This window comes from Leptonotus elevatus, chromosome 18, assembly GCF_054856555.1.
Source record: "Leptonotus elevatus isolate MCC_2025b chromosome 18, RoL_Lele_1.0, whole genome shotgun sequence".
NCBI lineage: Eukaryota > Metazoa > Chordata > Actinopteri > Syngnathiformes > Syngnathidae > Leptonotus > Leptonotus elevatus.
In genome coordinates, this window is record NC_141256.1 from 1,819,635 (window position 1) to 1,839,512 (window position 19,878).

Consider the following 19,878-nt stretch of genomic DNA (forward strand, 5'->3'; position numbering starts at 1 on the left):
AAACAAAGGCGAACATTGTTTCATAAAATTGGAATTATACGGACCCAAACAAAACAACGAGGAGATAAGAATAGAATAAAGACAGGGAAACTAGGATGTGATTAACAACAGACAGACACTGAGAAAACACAGCTGTGTAGAAGATAACAGTAAATTAGTGTCTCACACAGCTGGCACATGGCATTTTACTTATTTATACTATATATAAATATATATATATATATACTCTAATGTAAAATGTAATGTATTTTTTCCTAAAGTAAACACTTTTATTTGTGGAAACCGTTTTTTAGCTTCACTTTTAAAATGTTGGATAATTTGTATGCAACTTCCTTGAACGCTTAACATTTTGCCCCCTCAAGGCTTGGGCTTACTCTGTAACCCTGCAAAAGATAAAACGCTGGTTATTTTGTTATTGTCTCCAGAAATGATCCATAAATGGGAGTTGTACAGTGTTTACCAGGAAGCGGACCCCGAGGTGGTCAGGAGAAACACAGATGAAGCGATAAGCATTGTGAACAACATGAGGAATCTTGAGTTGTCCACACAGGGGCCAATAACCATTGAAGAGTCAACAGAAGCTCATGACTGTAAGTACATTTAGTTAATAACCCCCCACAAATATAAAGCTGAAATGTAAAGAAATATATACATTTATATTTTTTAATTAAATAATTTCAAAACAATTGTTAAAATTGCAATATTTTGGAAAGGAATATACAGTACATATATATCAATGAACTATAGAGTGTAATACATTCCTCACCCTGGCTGTATTTACAGTGCTAAGGCGTATTCGTCAGTTGGAGAAGAAGTCACTGATTACACATGGTCATCTCAACCCTCTCAAGTTGGCTTTGTCCCGTTTCACAAGCAAGCTGTCTGATGCTCAGTCCTTCCTCCAGAATGCAACCAGTACAATTAAGGAGACACGGGATAGGAACAGCGGCAATGTCCTCAAATTCCAGAGGAATGAGGTAATTTCCCATGACCTTCAGAGTCAAGTGAACTTTTCTTTTCTTGTATCTGTTCCAGCTTTTTCTGTTCCCTGAGTATTCATTTCATATGTGTATGTGTATACACTTAGTTCACCCTTTTTATTAGTCCATACTTTGTACTTTGTACCCTTTGCCAGCATATCCCTTCAAACTCACAAAGCTACAGACAATTTTAATGTATTCCATAGGCATGTAATGTAAAAGAATAGATAAGCATATCTTTTACTTCACATTGGTGAGTTTTTATACCTCTCAAAGGATTTGAAGAGGGTTATGGGTTATATCATTTGTATGCTTACATTTATTTGCCGAGATCCCCCCTAAAAAAAAAAAAATCTTACAAATACTTTACATTGTATCCTCACTCACAGCATGAGCATTACACATGCACACCGCCCAGATTCCGTTTATTGAAATCAGCTCACAAGTGACCAATGCAACAAAACAGTCCCCTGTATGGCATCTCATACCTACAAACCACTCTCCAAAAGTGTCTAATTATTTTATACTCAGCGTGGTTTGGTCATTCCTGGAGAGTGAGGAACAAGAATGACATAACAGAAAGAGTAACTGTTGGTGTGTTACCTTGTTGGATGCTACATTAGCGTAGGAACAGAGCCAACGCAATACACCACACATCCAAATATGCTTGGTAAACAACAAGTGTTATATAATGTGGTAGATTTTTTTAACTACTTGTTGTTATACTGCAGAGCATATTATGTGTTATAATTGTTCCCTGCTTTCGATAAAATTCAAACTTTGCAAGTGTTTCAAATATGAGAATGTTGTGCCAAACTTTAAAGTGCATCTGCCTTGATGCCATGTAAGAAAAGTCCATCCATCCATCCATCCATTTCCTAGCGCTTATCCAAGGTCGTGTCAAGGGGGCAGCAGCTTTAGTAGGGAAGCCCAGACTTCCCTCTCCCCAACCATGTCATCCAACTCCACTGGGGGGATCCCAAGGCGTTCCAAGGCCAGTCAAGAGACAGTCTCTCCAGCATGTTCTGGGTCGTCCCCAGGACCTCCTCCCAGTGGGACATGCCCAGAACACCTCAGCTGGCTCCTCTAAACGTGGAACAGCAGTGGCTCGACTCTGATTCCCTTCCGAATGACCGAGCTTCTCACCCTATAAGGAAAGCCATTTCGGCCTCTTGTATCTGGGATCTTATTCTTTCAGTCACGACCCACAGCTCGTGATCATAGGTGAGGGTAGGAACGTAGATCGACCGGTAATTGTGATTAAGAGCTATACAGATACATTTGACTTGACAGATTCCTCAGTTGATCCATCACATGATTAACATTTGGTTTAGGACGCACTGTAATGTAACAGTGCCTTTGAGGTCTGCCATTTTCAATTCTCCTGAAAATGCAATTTCTTCATCAGATCAACAAAGAAAACTATTTGTAGTTCCACTTCTTGATGTTTAAGTGTTCCCATGTTTTTTTGTCTGTGTTTCACTTTCAGGCAACGCAGCAGAAGATGGAAGCAGAGTTTGCAGCTATTCATAATATTACAGACAAAGCCAAAGACATAATTTCTAAAGCACAAGAGAATGTGGCTGAGGTGGATACGTTGGTCGAGGTATGACCGTTTTGTTTTGTTTTTATTACACAACACTAACTAAGTTCTTATACATATGCAAATGCTAAAATTTTGCTTTGCAAAGTAGCCACCTGCCTAAACTTGACAACTGCCCAAGGATGGATAAAAAATGCAGACAAACAAATATAGAACAATCAAGTAAGATTCATTATTTATAACAAGAGGCAGAGCACACAAATGTGAAACACAAAAAGAAACACAAAAAGATCTTCACAAAGAAACAATATATATATTTAGATATTTATATATATATATATATATATATATATATATATATATATATATATATATATATATATATATATATATATATATATATATATATATATATATATACACCCTGAGCCACGGCCACCACTGCGACCCTGATTATCTCAACACAGGGGGCCACGCACATCAAGATTTTGTCATCAATCTCAAGTCTTCTGAAGTGGAAATCTTGCATGGTCACAAAAACAAAGAAAAATAGGCACTATGGGAACATTACCTGAGTATTTCTGAAAAAGACTAGAGCAGGAAGTATTGCTTTGGAAAATACTTCTTGTAAACCCGGGGGCCGGGTAACACACTTTTATATAGAAATCAATATCAGGTAAGAAATGTTAGTTTTTGTTTAGGGTTGTTTTCTTGTTCCTCAAACGGGGCTTCTTTCATTAGCTACATTTCCTTCCATGTCACAGTTCATGGAGTCATTGACTGATGTCGGCTTTCCCCACACGCATTAAGGTTTTTGGTTGTAATATAGTACCGTTTTTGTTGTTGTTGTTTTTTTTAATTGTTGGCCTGGCCCGTTTTGGACCCTATTATCGGGACAAATACTCTCTTGACATAATATTACAAGACATATAGTAAGATTGTCTGGCATTTGATGTCCTTATTGGAAAAGGGCAAAATTGGAACAAAAACAGCCCGATTGGCTTTACGTTTGTACTTGGCGTAAATACCTGACAACAAAAACTGCTGTCAGGTGTAGCAAGAATATGGAAAGAAGGAAAATTATGTCACCAGCAGACAGAAAGACAGAACGTGACACCAGCATGAGCATTTTCCAAAATGTGTAAGTATTTTTTGTCAAAATGAAACTCTGAAATGAAATCATTCATAGCGATCAAACAGGCTTTATTAAAGAGCGTCACTCTACTAATAATATTAGAAGGCTCTTTAACCTTATTAGTATGTCACAGCGGTATGATAAAAAGGCAGTTATTATATCATTGGATGCAGAAAAAGCTTTTGACAAAGTTAACTGGTCCTTCCTCTTTGCTGTTTTAAATAAATTTGGCTTTGGGAAGTCATTTATTCACTGGGTGTCAGTATTATATGATTCTCCTAAAGCTACTGTTACTACTTATGGGATTATATCTCAGAGTTTTACTCTACAGAGAGGCACAAGACACGGATGCCCACTGTCGCCTTTATTATTTGCAATATTTATTGAACCGCTTGCATTAGCCATACGCCAGGAAAGAAGGATTCAAGGAATTCACTCTGGGGTAACAGAACATAAAATTAATCTATATGCCGATGATATTTTACTTTATTTAGAAAAGCCTGCTATTTTGTTAGGGGAAGTATTTAACTTAATAACTAAATTCTCACAGTTATCAAATTATTCTATTAACTGGACAAAATCAACACTTCTACCTATTACAGAAAATTCATGGAACCCTGCAAGCCAGGACCCACACTACTCATTTCCTATAGGTAATTTCAAATACTTAGGCATAAAAATCTCACCTAAATTAACTGATTTAATTCATTTAAACTTTACTCCACTTCTGGATAGCATTTATAGTGACTTGGAGCGCTGGAATAATCTTCCTATTTCTCTAATAGGACGAATAGCCACTATTAAAATGAAAGTTTTACCCAAAATAAACTATTTTTTCCCAATGATTCCATTTAAACCTACGGCTAACTGGTTCCAGTTGTTGGACTCAGCCGTTACAAAATTTTACTGGAATAAAAAAAAAGCAAAGATTAGTCTATCTACTCTTCAGAAAAATAAATCCAAAGGAGGTCTTGAGGCACCAAATTTTATGCACTACTATATAGCCAACCAGCTACAATATATTATTTTATGGGCACAACCCAATAGAGATACTAACTGTTGGCTGGAACTAGAACAGAAGGATTGTGATAACCTCAGACTCCTAGATTTACTCTTTATTACAACATCGATTAAGCGACATAACTGTTTTAAAAATCCAATGATTTCCGCCACCCTGACTGCCTGGTGGAAGGCACTAGAAATTACAAAAGCCCAAGTGGACTTTCTCCCCTATGGCATAACCCCGACTTTCAAATTAACAACCAATCGTTTTATTTCAGTGTGTGGGAGCAGAAAGGAATTACACATCTCCACCATCTCTTCTCAGATAATATGTTTATATCATATACATCCTTGCTCCAAAAATACAAAATAAAAAACGGAATTTTTTTACATTATTTGCTAGTTAAAAGTATGATAAAGAGACAAATTCCAACACTTCAGGGTACGCTCCAACCGCCTGTTTTAGCTAAAGATATTACCAAGCTTTCTCCGACAAAAAAACTCTCAAAAATATATAAGTTACTTTCATATACTGATAAAACGTCTTTACCCATCTCAAAATGGGAAACAGACTTGTCTATAGCTCCGGAATCTGACTTTTGGATTCAAGTTTGTGAAAACGTTTTTAAAATGACAAAACACACAAATTTACAATTTATCCAATATAAAATTATTCACAGAACATATATTACTCAATATATGATGAAGAAAATGGGACTCTCAGACTCCGACATTTGTCTCCAGTGTTTACAAAACACTACAGACACTTATTTTCATGCTTTATGATTATGTACTCCGGTTATGTGTTTCTGGACTAAAGTCTTAGAAAAACTTTCCGCTGTCTTGGACTGGTGGTGGTGGGGGGTTGCGGGGTGGGGGGGGGGTGCTGGGGGTGGGGGGTGTCTGGGGGATTGGGGACCTGGGGGCGGCTGGGGCTGGGTTAGGGTGGATGGCGGGGGTGGGTGGGGGGTGCGGGGGTTGGGGGCCGGTGGGGTGCCTGGCGGGCCTGCAGTGCCCCGTCCAGCTGCGTTGGGTCGGGGGCGCGGGCCGTGTTGGGGTGGGGGGCGCTCCTGCTCCTGGGTTTGCTATGCGGCCGGTGGCCCTGGCGGGGCCCGGGTGTCGTCCTTTGGCGCTGCCGCGGCCTGGGGGGCCCTGAGGTGTTGCGCTTGCTCTGTCCTGGCAGGGGTCGACGGCTCCCCTCTTTGGTGGAGATTTTCATGCATGCCAGATCCACCACAACAGCATCTATCGAAACTCAGACACAATCTGCTTCCTCCTCAGGTCATTGAATCGGTGGAGGCTGGTGTCTGTGGATCTCACTCGGCTTCGTCTGTCCTTCCTTCCTTTCTTCAGTCTCTCCTTCGGTCTCTTGAGGTCTCCCTGATTTTTTTTTTTGGGGGATTTGTTGGAATTTAGATGTTTCTGGGGTTGGGGAAGAATTCTGGTGGGTGCTGGATTTCACCTTCCTTGGTTTTCTTTGGTCCCCTCGGGTCTCCTGACGGCGGTGTTCGGTTTAGGTGAACGGTATGGGATTTTTTCTAATAGGTTTTTGGTGAGCTAACAAATACACGCACGCACGCACGCACGCACGCACGCACGCACGCACGCACGCACGCACATACAAAAAAAAAAAAAAAGTATATATATATATATATATCTATATATATATATATATATATATATATATATATATATATATTAAAAAAAAAAGAAAAGAAAAAAAAAAGAGCAATGATGATGACATTACCGAATGAACAATACTGAGCTCTTTAAAAAAAAAATAAAAAAAAAATAAATGACGGTCTTTGGCTTGCTATATCGATAGTCTTATGCCAGTTCACTCGACAAGGAACTCAAGTTGTAGTAAGCAATGATGATGACCACACAGGTAGAAGTCTTTACAAAAGAAGAGAAACTCAGGAAAGAAAGAATACTCATTGCAGGTCCAGAATCAATGCTGTGCAATACAACAAGCTCTGTTCTTGGAAAATCCCAACTCATTTGATTAGACAATCCAGAGGCACAAGTTAACATGTGTTTGGGGACAGTGCTTAAAATTGCCAAGGAAACAAAGAACAATACATTTATACCGCATCTACCGGCTGGGAGGACCTTAGGAGCTCACATGTTCTCTAGCACCCTTGTGTTTGGGAGATTACCAATTAGTCTCTAATAAAGGATATTGAGTACTGAGATTACAGAGTAACGATTGATGTGTTGAAAAGCAACTGATTCCTAACATCATAGTAATCATTAAGTCACTAACGTACATAACTATACATTAAAGAACTGAAAGGAAAAATGACTATTTAGTTTGAATATGGTGATGAAAGGAATTGTGGGAGTATTCAAATCATCTTAATCGTGACGGCCGTGGCTCAAGGTGTAGAGACGGTTGTGCAGTAACTAGAATGTTGGCTATTCGATCCCCGCTCTCCCCAAGTCATGTGTCGTTGTGTCCTTGGGCAAGGCACTTAACACACATTGCCTCCAGTGCTTATCACACTGGTGTATGGAAGGTGCGAATGTTTGGTGGTGGTTGGAGGGGCCGTAGGCGCACACTGGCAGCCACGCTTCCATCAGCCTGCCCCTGGGCAGCTGTGGCTACTTAAGTAGCTTACCGCCACCACAGTGTGAATTTGTGAGTGCATGAATAATGTATCCTGACACAACGAGGAAGGGAGGACCCAGGCGCAGGGAGTAGGTTGGCCTCAACGGCAGCAGTTTATTCACAAACTCAAAATCACCTCTAGCAGAGGGAAAAAAACGCTGAACAAAAGGCCAGGCCTGTGGCTCAAGAGCTGTGCGAACGCTTCCATCCACGGTTTTTTTTTGCAGTGTAATAATGAGTGCTTGCATGTGTGTTTCTCTTTGCTTTTGTGAACAGAATATAACACAGTACCACGCTGCAATTGATGGTGCCAGCCAAAAGCTGATAGAGAAGATGGAACAGCTCTCATCTGCTGATACAGAATTGGTTGGAAGGGCGGATTTGAATGCTGAAGAGCTTGAACAACAAGCCACCAAACTGGAGGAGTAAGAAAAGTATCTTAATAGAGCATTAATGGAGCCTCTTGTATCATGCATCACGCACATATTCCCAATACAGTACACTCATTGTAAGTATTCCTCACAAGGCTTTTTTTGGGCAATACAGTTACAACTGCAATACAATTGGGTGGTGTGATTTCCACTGCCCTGCCTATTCTCTAGTTCTAAGCATGACACACACTCATGGGGTTGAATGGGAATGGGCCTCATATGAGGTCAATTGAGCTTTGACGTTGTACTGTACCATCTTGCACCAAATGTATCCATATATCTATTCTTTGGAGGTCATCTCATTAATCTGGTTTCAATCTGGGGAAAGCTACAGGTTAGCTGAGCAAGCCCTTACCGAGCCATCACCTGTCCTCCAATTTTGATGCACTACGATGGTTTGGAACACATACTGTAATTAGATAAGTGACTTGAACTATAGTATACTCTTATATCGCTAAGACATTTCTAAAGACCATTAGACCAGTTCTACATTGGTAGATACCTTTTCTTTTTTTTTTGCCAAGAGCTGAAGTTTTAGTTGAGTCTGTAAGGTCTGTACGGGTGATCGTGCACAGGACACATATTCAAGCCAGGACCTCCCCTTCACATATAGCATGTCTCCTGGGGTCTGGCCTCTTCTGGTCAGATGGCTATGGTGGGGTCAGAGGTGGCTGGTAGCCCTCCCTTCTTCATTCTTGGGTCCTGTCTGTCTGCTTGGGTGGGAATAACAGACCAACCAGGATCTCTGAGGTTGAGGGTGTCCTCTAGACTGGGTAATAACACTAAAACATATGCTTTTCTTATTTGTTCCAGGGACCTGCGAGAGAGTGATACCAATGGCTTTGTGCAAAAGGCCATAAGTGCTGCCAATGTCTACACTAATATAGTGAAATACATCAACAATGCCAATATCACGTCACTCACGACCTTGAACTTATCCCACACGGCAAATGATGTAAGTTCACAGAATATTTGGCAAGTATATTTGGTATTTCCGTCAACATTAAGTTACTTTGTCCTTTTTTGGTCCATGCTTCAGTCGGTCACTGGGATCAACACGCAGCTTGATGATCTAGTGGTCAAATGTGACAATGTTTTCAAGGAGTCTGTTTCATTGCATTCCGAACAAATAGGTAAGCAACACTTAAACACTGGTTATGCCAACTTTGTTGCGTACAATGATTATCCCACATTTATAGCATTCTGATTCTAGAAGTGGAAGCCGAGGTGGCTGACAAGTTGAAATATATTGAAGAGACAAAAAATACCTTGGATAAAAACTCCAAAAGACTTGAAGAAATGGTGCAGGATATTTATGAACTTCAGACAGGTAGAAGACAGTCCAGTACTTGTCTAGATATGTTGTTTTGGGATGCTGTTGGGCCTTGTTTTTTTTTCTTTTTCTGTGCAAATATATATTTACAGTTTTACACAATCCAAATTAGATGTCACACACCTGTAAGATGAGGTGCTAAATGACCATTGGTTGGAATAAAATTGTTATCGCTACCTGTGTGTATTTTGTTTTCTCAGTACATGGGCTAAGCAAAACAAATGAATAAATGCAGAAAACGTAAGCTTTTAATTGTATTATCAATATGAATTGTTATCCATCTTTTTTAATTGAAGTCTTCAAATGTATCTCTTTTAATAAGTCAAATGTAATGCTCTAAACCTGGACTTATAAATTACTTAATCACAGCTTCTCTAACCCTTTCTAGCTAGAACTAACCAGCGACTGGAGTATACACTCAAGGTGGCTGAGGGAACTCTTAACCGCTCAGCAGCAGTGCTTGAGACAATTACGCCGATCAGTTACAAAGTAGAGGAATGGGCCGACAATCTGATTAAAAACAAATACTCTACAGCTGCCTACGAGCAAGCCATTGACTCTGCAAAGGAATCAGGTATGTGATCTTATACACTGTTGTCCTTCAAGAAACTCTTCATTTACTAGTAGATTTTTGTGTGCGTCAGTTATTCATCTAATCCCAAACTGTCATGTTTGGGTTCTGTTTTTCCTTGTGTGTCTCCCATTTTGTTAAGTGTAATCCTGCCCTTCCTCGTGTCAACCAATCAGTGCCCTCAGCCACTTGTGTCTTGCCCCAGGTGTGTCTTGTGTCGTTAGTGTGTGTATTTAGTCTCCTGTCTCCCCTCTGTCTGCGTCGATTCATTGTCGTTTTCCTCCCGTCATGCTGCCAGGTTTTTTTTGCCTTGTTGTCCTCCCCACATTTTGTTTCATTGTCATTTGGAGTCCGCTTTTGTTTTGTATAATTAAATTCCTTTTTTTCTTTACATCCCCTCTGCCTCCTTGACCTGCTTCCCTGTGTTTGGGTCCTCCACCAAACTTTGCCTCCTGACACAAACAAAGGATTGCCTACTTTTAGTCTCTGATAATTGATGTACTCGCTAAAAATATTGTCAATTTATAATAAGAAAATGTACATTATTTTTGAAAAACATTAATAAATTAAATGATAGTCATTACTTACATATTAAGTGTTTTATACTTCACAGTGGATCACCTCAATTTTCTCGTTCCTGAACTTTTGGATAAACTGAAGGTGGTTGAGCAGAAGAAGCCCGTTAATAATATAACCGTCAATGTCATGAGAATCAGAGAACTCATAGCCCAGGCCAGAAGTGTGGCAAAGAAGGTTAGTTCTCACACAACATATTCAAATCTAGCTTCAGCTATATCCCAAATATCACAAAATTTAACACACGTGCTTCCATATAAAGCAGCCTTTCATATATTTTCTTATTGTCATTGGAATTGAATTTTATGACACCACTAAAATTCTTAACTGTATTGTATTCACACTAGAAATTATAAATAACTATTTTGAAACATGATCTTATTTTAAAAGACTACATGGATGTATAGTATGCAGACCCTAAAAATGCAATGTCACATTTTGCAATATATATTTTCCGCTCTAGGTTCAAGTGTCCATGAAGTTCAATGGTCAGTCTTCAGTGGAGATTCACACTGATACCAACCTGGAAGACCTGAAGGCGGTGACATCCATCAGCTTATATATGAAAGTTGACCCAGACAAGGATCCTATTGAGGACCGTTTCATTTTATACCTAGGAGACAGAAACGTAAGGATATTCCCATACTATTGTGATTTGATAACAGTGGATGCACAAAGGGAAGAGCTCCAAGAAATGCTAGTTACTAAAATCAACAATATGGCGTCTAAAATCGTGTCTTATTGTGATTTGCAGCATGTAGGTGTATATTACCTGCAACAGTTTGGATACACCTTCCAATTAAATAGCATGAGATTGTGTTTGACTAACATGTAATTGTCCAGCCAGACAGACAGACAGACAGACAGCATGTTAAGTAGGGTATCCCAGACTTCCCTCTCTCTTCATCCAGCTCTAATGGCCGGGTGGATCTTGAGATCATTCCCAGGCCAGCTGGGAGACTTAGTCTTTCAAGCATGTGGTTGAACATCCTGAGACAAACTGTTGCTGAGTGTAGGAATGTAGATTGACTGGTAAATTGAGAAGAGAGCTCACCTCAGAGTCCCCATTGAAGAGGTCTTCAAAGTATTCTCCCCAACAACTCACAATGTTGAGGTCAGAATCATTCTGTCCCTACTTTATAGTGTTTGGCTGTTGTCCTGCGTTGGGTTTGAGGATTTCCACCACTAAATTCACCGACCACCTTAAGCTCGAATCTCACTGGGCGGCAAAAGCTCGCAAGGGTGTGCACACATAGTGAATGTGATTTATTTTTTTCCTGAGGGTTCGTTCATGTCAGAAATTTCTTGGCCTGGCCAAGAAATGTTAAACAATTCTTTGTAACAAGAACACAGTAAATTATGTAGAATAAATCTGATTCTATTTAGAGTGGGACCAAATGGACTCAGCTTTAGAGTAATATTTACACTTTGAAGAGAGTAAAATAAAGAATTTAAAAAAAGAAATAAATGAAAGTCACTGAAGGGTTCAACCTCACAAACTTCAACTTGGGAGACAGCCGATCTACTCCCAGTTCCTGCTCTTTATTAGTATATTGCTCCTGTCAGCTGGAAACTTTGTAACTCCTAGACCAAAATGAATGTGTTTGGTCTCCTCTTGAATATAATGGGGAATATCTCAGGTGGTAGTGTGGCAGTCTCCCAAGCTAAAGGTCGTGAGTTCATTCCTCAACCCTTGAGTGACTTTTACTCCCCCCCCCCCAAATTCTTTATTTTACTCTCTTCCAAGTGTAAATGTTACTCTAAAACTGAGTATATTTGGTCCCACTCTAATAGAGTCAAATTCACTCTACAGAATTTACTGTAAAACTGGTTTGCGACCATTAAAACTGCTGGCGAACGTCTTTGCGACCTTGAATTAACCCTAACAAAAAAAATAAAAATACGACAACATTCGTAACATGCGAACACTCTTGCGAGCCTTTTTGTTCTGCTGGAGATAGGACGTCTAGATATGCCAACTGACACCCCTACTAATTTTTCAGCAGTTTATTTTTTTTGTCAATGCCAAATATTTGAGAGGGAAAAAAAAGCCCCAAAATATTTTTACCTGAGAAAAGTACAGTACAGGCCAAAAGTTTTGACACGCCTGCTCATTCAATACATTTGATTTATTTTCATGACTATGTACATTGTAGATTCTCACTGAAGGCACCAAAGCTGTGACAACTATGACAACTAACGAACACATTTGGAGTTATGTACTTAACAAGAAAAGGTGAAAATAAAAATAAATACATAAATAAATAGCCACCCTTTTCTCTGATTACTTTTTTGCATTCTTGACATTCTCTCAATGAGATTAGAAGTCACCTGAAAGGGGTTTTCAACAGTCTTTAAGGAGTTCCCAAAGGTAAGATTGCCAAAAGTATGCAAAAAGGTAACCAGAGCAAAGGATGGCTATTTTGAAGAATCTATAATATAAAACATGTTTTTGGTTATTTCACTTTTTTAAAGTACATACATAACTCCACATCAGTTCATATCATGCATAGTTTAATGCCTACAGTGAAGATCTGCCAAGTAACCAGTCATGAGAATAAAGCAAATGTGTTGAATAAGAAAGTGTGTCCAAACTTTTGGCCTGTACTGTATATGGCATTGTGCACAACTGTATGCAGCACAATCCTTATTATTTTCTGTTTTCCTGTGGTCCACACACATGGAATGTGCTAATGCCTTTGTCCCTACTAGCGAATAGTTTTTGCAATATTCAAATATTTTTCTTGCTCCCTACTGTGCTGCTAGGGTAAGAAAGACTACATGGGACTTGCCATCAAGAATGACAACCTTGTGTACATGTATAATCTTGGTGGTGAATACATTGAAATCCCACTGAGCTCAAAACCAGTCAGCCAATGGCCTGCGGTCTTCAACTACATCAAAGTAGAGAGGTACTATCATGAGGGTTTCACTACTGTCAAACAAATTTAATCAATAACATCCTGTCTTACAATGATGTCATGTGTTTATAATTTTTTTATCAGGTTGGGCAGACATGGGAAAATCTACCTAGTCATTCCCAGCCAGAGATCCACAGATGAACAGAAGTTCATTCAGAAAGGCGAAGCTCCGGGAACCGACTCACTTTTTGACGTTGACCCGAAAGACATGGTGTTCTTTGTTGGGGGTGTCCCACCAGATACAAAGGTATTTTATTCATAGCTATAAACAAGTACATATGTATTGAATAATTTCCATATGTATCTGAATATTACAATAATTTATTGTTTCACTTCAGCTCCCACCACCTTTGACTCTTGCTCCCTTTGTGGGCTGCATCGAGTTGGCCTCGCTGAACAATGATGTTATCAGTTTATATAATTTCAATAACACTCACAACATGGATGTGGTTGCATCAACACCATGTTCCAGGTATTTATCTATTCTTAGTGATTATTGGAGTTTTACATTGGGAGCACAACTATGAAGGAAGTATCCCTCTCATTATGAAAGCACCAACGTTTTGAAGTGAATTGAGTATCCATTTTATTTAATCATTATTATTATTAATTATTTATTTTATTTTATTAAGCTGACTCTTGGTCCATTAGAACGCATTACAACACATACAATACACAGTAAAAACGTTTTTTTTTTTTTAAATGGCAACAATACCAGTGTACATATATCTTACTGGCATCTTACTGGCATCTTACAGCACTGAAACCAATCTTGGACAGCAACACAACGATGAAATTTTGAGAATGTAAATGGGCCGAACACGTGTTAACTCCTGAAAAACAGAGTCGTTTTATTATTGTTTATCATTGCTGACAATAACTGATTTTGGGGGAAAAAAAGACAATTTGTTATTAAATTGAATTACCAATACACCTGCAGGTTATTACAAAAAGTGTAGTTAGTGGCAGGTGGCCTAGCTGCTAATATTATTGAATGCTGTAACAAATTTAGGGAGTTTATGAGTTGATGGTTATTCAGTTTTGTCATTACTGTGTATAACCTGAATGTGTCCTATACTAAACTAATTCAGTTTCTTTTTTTAATTGCAGGTACAAACTGGCCTTTTCACAGAGTCGCATTGCAAGCTATTTGTTTGATGGAAAGGGCTATGCACTGATCAATAACATAGAGCGCAGGGGGAAATTTGGCTATGTGACCAGATTTGATATTTCAGTGCGAACAGTTGTAAACAATGGCGTGCTTTTCATCATGGTCAATGCTGTAAGTTCACATTATAGTGACTAATACTCAGGGGATTAATGCACCACACACACACACTTGTATATACACTGGGTGGGGTCACATTCACGGTTTAGGGGTAGAGTTCGCCAGTCCGCGAGCTGGCGGACTCAGTAACAGGGGTTAATTTTCACAAAGAACGCTGGGGTGACGACCGGGGCCTTCCCCCGCTGGGCCTGGGGTTCGGGGGTGTCGGCCGCCCTCCGGTGCCCCCATCTCCCCCTTCTGCCCCCGGTGTTCCGTCCTTCCACACGGCGGGGGGTGGGGTGGGCGCGGCTGCCCTCTCCGCTCCGCTGTCCGGCCCCTCTTCGGCGCCGGTGCCTGGGTGCGGGTGGTCCCCGGGGGCTGGGGGTCGGGGGTTGGGGGGCTGCCGGTTGGTCGGGGTGGGGTCGGGGGGGGGCGGCTTTGTTGGGGGGGGGGGGCGGTGGTGGGGGTTGCGGGGTGGGGGGTGCTGGGGGTGGGGGGTGTCTGGGGGATTGGGGGCATGGGGGCGGCTGGGGCTGGGTTGGGGTGGGTGGCGGGGGTGGATGGGGGGCGGGGGGTTGTGCGGGGGGCGGGGGTTGGGGGCCGGTGGGGTGCCTGGTGGGCCTGCAGTGCCCCGTCCTGCTGCGTTGGGCCGGGGGCGCGGGCCGTGTTGGGGCGGGGGGCGCTCCTGCTCCTGGGTTTGCTCTCCGGCCGGTGGCCCTGGTGGGGCCCGGGGGTCGTCCTTTGGCGCTGCCGCGGCCTGGGGGGCCCTGAGGTGTTGCGCTTGCTCTGTTCCGGCGGGGGTCGACGGCTCCCCTCTTTGGTGGAGATTTTCATGCATGCCAGATCCACCACACCAGCATCTACCGAAACTCAGACACAATCTGTTTCCTCCTCAGGTTATTGAATCGGTGGAGGCTGGTGTCTCGGATCTCACGCGGCTTCGTCTGTCCTTCCTTCCTTTTCTCGGTCTCTCCGTTGGTCTCTTGAGGCCTCCCTGATTTTATGTTTTTTGGATTTGTTGGGGTCTGGATGTTTCTTGGGCTGGAGAGGAGTTCTGGTGGGGGGTGTCTGGTCGGTGCTGGATTTCACCTTCCTTGGTTTTCTTCGGTCCCCTCGGGTCTCCTGGTGTTCGATTTAGGTGAACGGTATGAGATTTTTTTTCTAATAGGTTTTCTGGTGAGCTAACAAACACACGCACGCACGCACGCACGCACGCACACACACATACTCACCCACACACACAAAAAAAAAAAAAATGTATGTATGTATGTATGTATATATGTATATATGTATGTATATATGTGTATATATATATATATATATATATTTAAAAAAAAAAAAAAAAAAAAAAAAAAGAGCAATGATGATGACATTTCCGAATGAACAATACTGAGCTCTTAAAAAAAAAGAAAAAAAAAAAAGAGAAGAACTAAAAAAGAAGAAAAAAAAAAAGAAAAAAAAAATACTCAGGGGATACGGTATACGCTTCCGCTGAGGTGTAATAGTTAACTAATTCAAACCCCAAAACGTATAAATACGTTTATTAATACTTAGGCCTGCACTCCCAAAAATAGTTTGTTTGTTTTTCCTGATGAAAGAAGAAACGCTAATCTTTCTTTTGGAAGGTTTTCATAGCAATAGAATCGAATATTCTGTAGACCTTGAAAAATCTGTCAAAATCCAGTAAAACAGATGGGAGCAAAGGGGGTTGCTTCAGTGAAAATGGCTGGGAGTGAATGAGTTAACAACAGTGAAAAAATAAATGTTTAAGCCCGTATCTCACTGAGTGGCTCAGGTTTGTGAGTGTGCGCGTACGTAGCAATTTTTGCTTTTTCGGCGGTCTTCCTTTTTTTTTGTCGCAGGGAAATTTTGAATATGTTCAAAAAAACAGTTTGAGAATGTAAAGAGTGTCTGCCAAGTGTCTTTGCAAAGTTTTACAACACTGAAGGACTAAAAAAAAGCAACACTGACTACGCGCACCTTCGCAAGCCTGCGCCATTCAGTGAGATTAGGGCTTTAATCCAATGTTACTGTTTATTAAGGTGTATAATGTATGTCTGTTGGCTTGATTTTTTTAAACAAAGTTTTAACTTGAATGAATGAATACATGCACTACATGTATAAATTAACTCAAGCTCATGAAAATGTTACTTATCAGTGCAGTGACATCTACAGTAGTGCCTACAGACTTACCTAAAATCATTTTCATTCTTTCCTTTTCCCAGGATAAATTCTTTCTTTTAGAAATAAAAAATGGATTTTTGCGGCTAATGTACGACTTTGGCTTCGCTGATGGGCCAAAACTTCTGGAGGATAACATACCAAAGCTAAAAATAAATGATGCAAGATATCACGAGGTACATTTTTCATTTTTCAATTGGTCTCATTACATTCCCCAAGGTAAATAGGCTAATTTTTATTTGTAATAATTTCGGCTATCTGTGTTTGAATAATGGAACAGATATCAGTGATCTATCATCAGTCAAAGAAAGTTATCCTTCTGGTGGACAAGAGCCATGTTAAATCTATGGAGAATCCAAAAACCACTCTGCCATTCTCAGATATCTACATTGGTGGGGCGCCCTCACACGTTCTCCTATCTCAGTGAGTAAAAAATCTTGCAGCCAAAAACACTCTTGCTGTACAGTCTAATGTTAGACTTTGAGAACTGTGAATTTCAGTGTTGGGAAAGTTAACTTTCTACATTAACTAGTAGCCAGCTGCGGCGTTCATGTTATGCAGCCACAAAAACACAAGGAGAAATGTGTTGTTTGAATTGTCTTTTTTTTAAATGAGGAATTAAGATAAAAACAGGACAATAGTCCTTAATGTGCAAGCATACATAATATCTGAGCTACAAACCAGGCTGAGGTAGGAATTGGACATCATGCAGCTATGTCCTTCTGACTATTAAACAGTGTTGGAAATGGCGTTTAAGCTAACAGCGTTAGGTAATGCCGTTTTTTTTTTCATAAACGGACTAATCTAACTAATTATTCTCCCCATATTTGAAACACCGTTATCGTTATTGTATAAGAAATGCGTTGCGTTACAATTTATTTATTAGATTCAAGGCTCGAAGTAAGCTTACAAAGACACTCTGCGGTGACTCGGAAGCGTGTGACGACGTGACGGACGTGTCGTCCTTCTTCCTTCTGGGCCTTAAGGCTTAGCATATTTTAGCAAATAGTCCACGTCCTCGACTGGAACTGTTTTGAAAACTTTGCCAAGAGTGACATTAATCAAAAATAACTGTCGAGATTTGCCGAAAAACGGCCGCCATGAGGAGCAATTTGTTGACAATCATGTTCCACCAAGAGCCATATTGCGACTCCACAAGCACCATAACAGCGATAAAGATCCCGGTAAGTCATAGCGACACGCTCGCCTAGAGTAATTAATAGAGCCAACAATTGTATTTGTCTTATTTCCTGAGTGCTAAACACGTGAAAAGTGTTGAAATATGCTCACACACATGGAGGCGATGGAGTGACATTTGTATGTGAATGATGCATGTTAAGCCTAGTGTTGGGCAGTTTTCTGACGTAAATCAATCACGTCTTTATATGTGTAGGATTATAAACTGAAGATATATATCACCATACTCTCATATTTGAAAGTGTACATGTATGTTTTTCAGAGAGATCAAGTGTAAGCTGATGATTCTGAGGAGTAAATATAGTAGTAGTTATGGCTATAATAGCATTAATAGGATAGCATTAAGCAATGTATATTTTAATAGCATTGGCAATTTATTTTATCTATTATTGATTATTTTAGCCCGCAACAATCATAAAAAAATGCCCGTGGAATCCTGGAGGGACTGGCTAGGACTGTCTACAAATTACCAATAGTTGACATAAGTGCCACAAATCACCATATATCCAGTATGTATTTATTTATTTTTATTATTATGATTGCTGTAGTAACTGGTAGAACATACATCACCACTCCAAATTTAATGAATTATTATTATTATACAAATTTTTGTATGATGTGTCATATTATGGAGTGAGGCATTTGTGTGACATAAATAGTCTAAAAAATAAATGAAAACACCCTATATAGCCTGGAAGTAATTAGAATTCCTTGTATAAAAATATAATAATAATAATAATAATAAGTGCTGTCAAAGTTAAAGCGTTAACTGATTAATTAACCACAAAAAATTATCGCATTAATCATGAATTAACGCATATTAATAGCACTATTAATTTTGACCATAGATGAAGATGATCCCTTAGCGTGACAGCGGATGGCTACGTTTAAGGTAGCACAGGTTGTGTTTGAGCAATAAACATAATTACATGCATTAAAGTAAAGAATTTAAAAAATAAATGTTTGCATATTACATTTAGAATATTTGTTCATGTCAAAATATTGGGGTCATTTTTTTTCAATTTTTAATTATGCAAGTAATTAACTGATTAGAAAAAGAGGAGGATGAGCGCGTGCAGTGGATCAAAAAAATACATCCTCATAACATTAAATGTCAAAAGAATTAACACATAACCGGTGTGCTTCAAATTTGGCAGGAATTTTTTTTTGATAAAAAAGCCTTTTTATTTAAGTGATTAATCGTGATTAATCAAAATTCTAAGATGTGATTAATCTCATTCAAATTTTTTAATCATTTGACAGCTCTAATAATAATATATATATATATTTAAAAAATAAATAATCCAAATTGGTGGATATAAAACTTTTTTTTTAAGTAGTGAAAATAGTTACTTTCCCTGGTAACGAGATACTTTTATTATGAAGTAATTCAATTACTAACTCAGTTTTTTTTTTTAAGCAAGTAATGAGTAACTATAACTAATTACTTTTTTAAAGTAACATTCCCAACACTGCTATTAAATGCATGCTAAAAAAACTAGTCTTCCCAGTCTTCTTCTTTCTGGCGAGCCACCTGCTTGTTCTGAATTCTCCCAAACCCCAGTATCAATCCCCCACAGTGAAAACCAGTGGGGAAACACTCATATTCCTACTAGGGACAAGCAAACAGTAACTTACCTTAACTTATTACTTGTCGCCAACCAATTGAGATTTACCAAATGAGGTAACCGCAGTTGTGCGGTGCCTGGGGTTGCCAATTAAAAGGCTAAATAATGTGAGGGCTCGTTTAGAGTGTGTCAAACAAAACAACACCGGTGAACTTACTTCACTGAACATTTCTGAGGTGGAGAAAGTATACAGACTAGAAAGGGAAAAATAAAGAAGTTCAAATAAATTCTGAGAAATTTGTTAAAATCTGGTCTTGGGCTTGATTATTTTTTTTAAAGTATTTTTAAGTGTGTGAACGATATTAATATACAGTTTGACATATCTGGGATAAATGTATTTATTACTACAGACTTTGCTTTGCTTCCCTCTACTGACGGTGTAGCGCAATTTCTTTTAAATTCCAGCCTCTGTTCTGATGGGTAGATTTAATCATGTGACACCTCCAGTAGGGCACTTTCAGTGAATGTAGAACTATAGTACCATTTCTCACCATTGCCTCTC

General features: G+C 39.6%; 1 protein-coding gene across 1 annotated transcript in view; it reads left to right on the plus strand.

Annotated features, from left to right (window-relative positions):
• lama4 (laminin, alpha 4) overlaps window positions 1–19,878 on the plus strand; it is a 58,378-nt gene that overhangs the window by 22,187 nt on the left and 16,313 nt on the right. Inside the window, exons 12-27 of the mRNA XM_086061249.1 lie at window positions 426–590; window positions 784–977; window positions 2,470–2,586; window positions 7,548–7,696; window positions 8,516–8,657; window positions 8,742–8,835; window positions 8,916–9,032; window positions 9,424–9,609; window positions 10,220–10,359; window positions 10,646–10,810; window positions 12,949–13,094; window positions 13,188–13,350; window positions 13,442–13,575; window positions 14,214–14,385; window positions 16,596–16,727; window positions 16,832–16,974. Of these exons, the coding sequence (XP_085917375.1) occupies window positions 426–590; window positions 784–977; window positions 2,470–2,586; window positions 7,548–7,696; window positions 8,516–8,657; window positions 8,742–8,835; window positions 8,916–9,032; window positions 9,424–9,609; window positions 10,220–10,359; window positions 10,646–10,810; window positions 12,949–13,094; window positions 13,188–13,350; window positions 13,442–13,575; window positions 14,214–14,385; window positions 16,596–16,727; window positions 16,832–16,974 (2,359 nt within the window). The remainder of the gene's footprint in view (window positions 1–425; window positions 591–783; window positions 978–2,469; window positions 2,587–7,547; window positions 7,697–8,515; window positions 8,658–8,741; window positions 8,836–8,915; window positions 9,033–9,423; window positions 9,610–10,219; window positions 10,360–10,645; window positions 10,811–12,948; window positions 13,095–13,187; window positions 13,351–13,441; window positions 13,576–14,213; window positions 14,386–16,595; window positions 16,728–16,831; window positions 16,975–19,878) is intronic.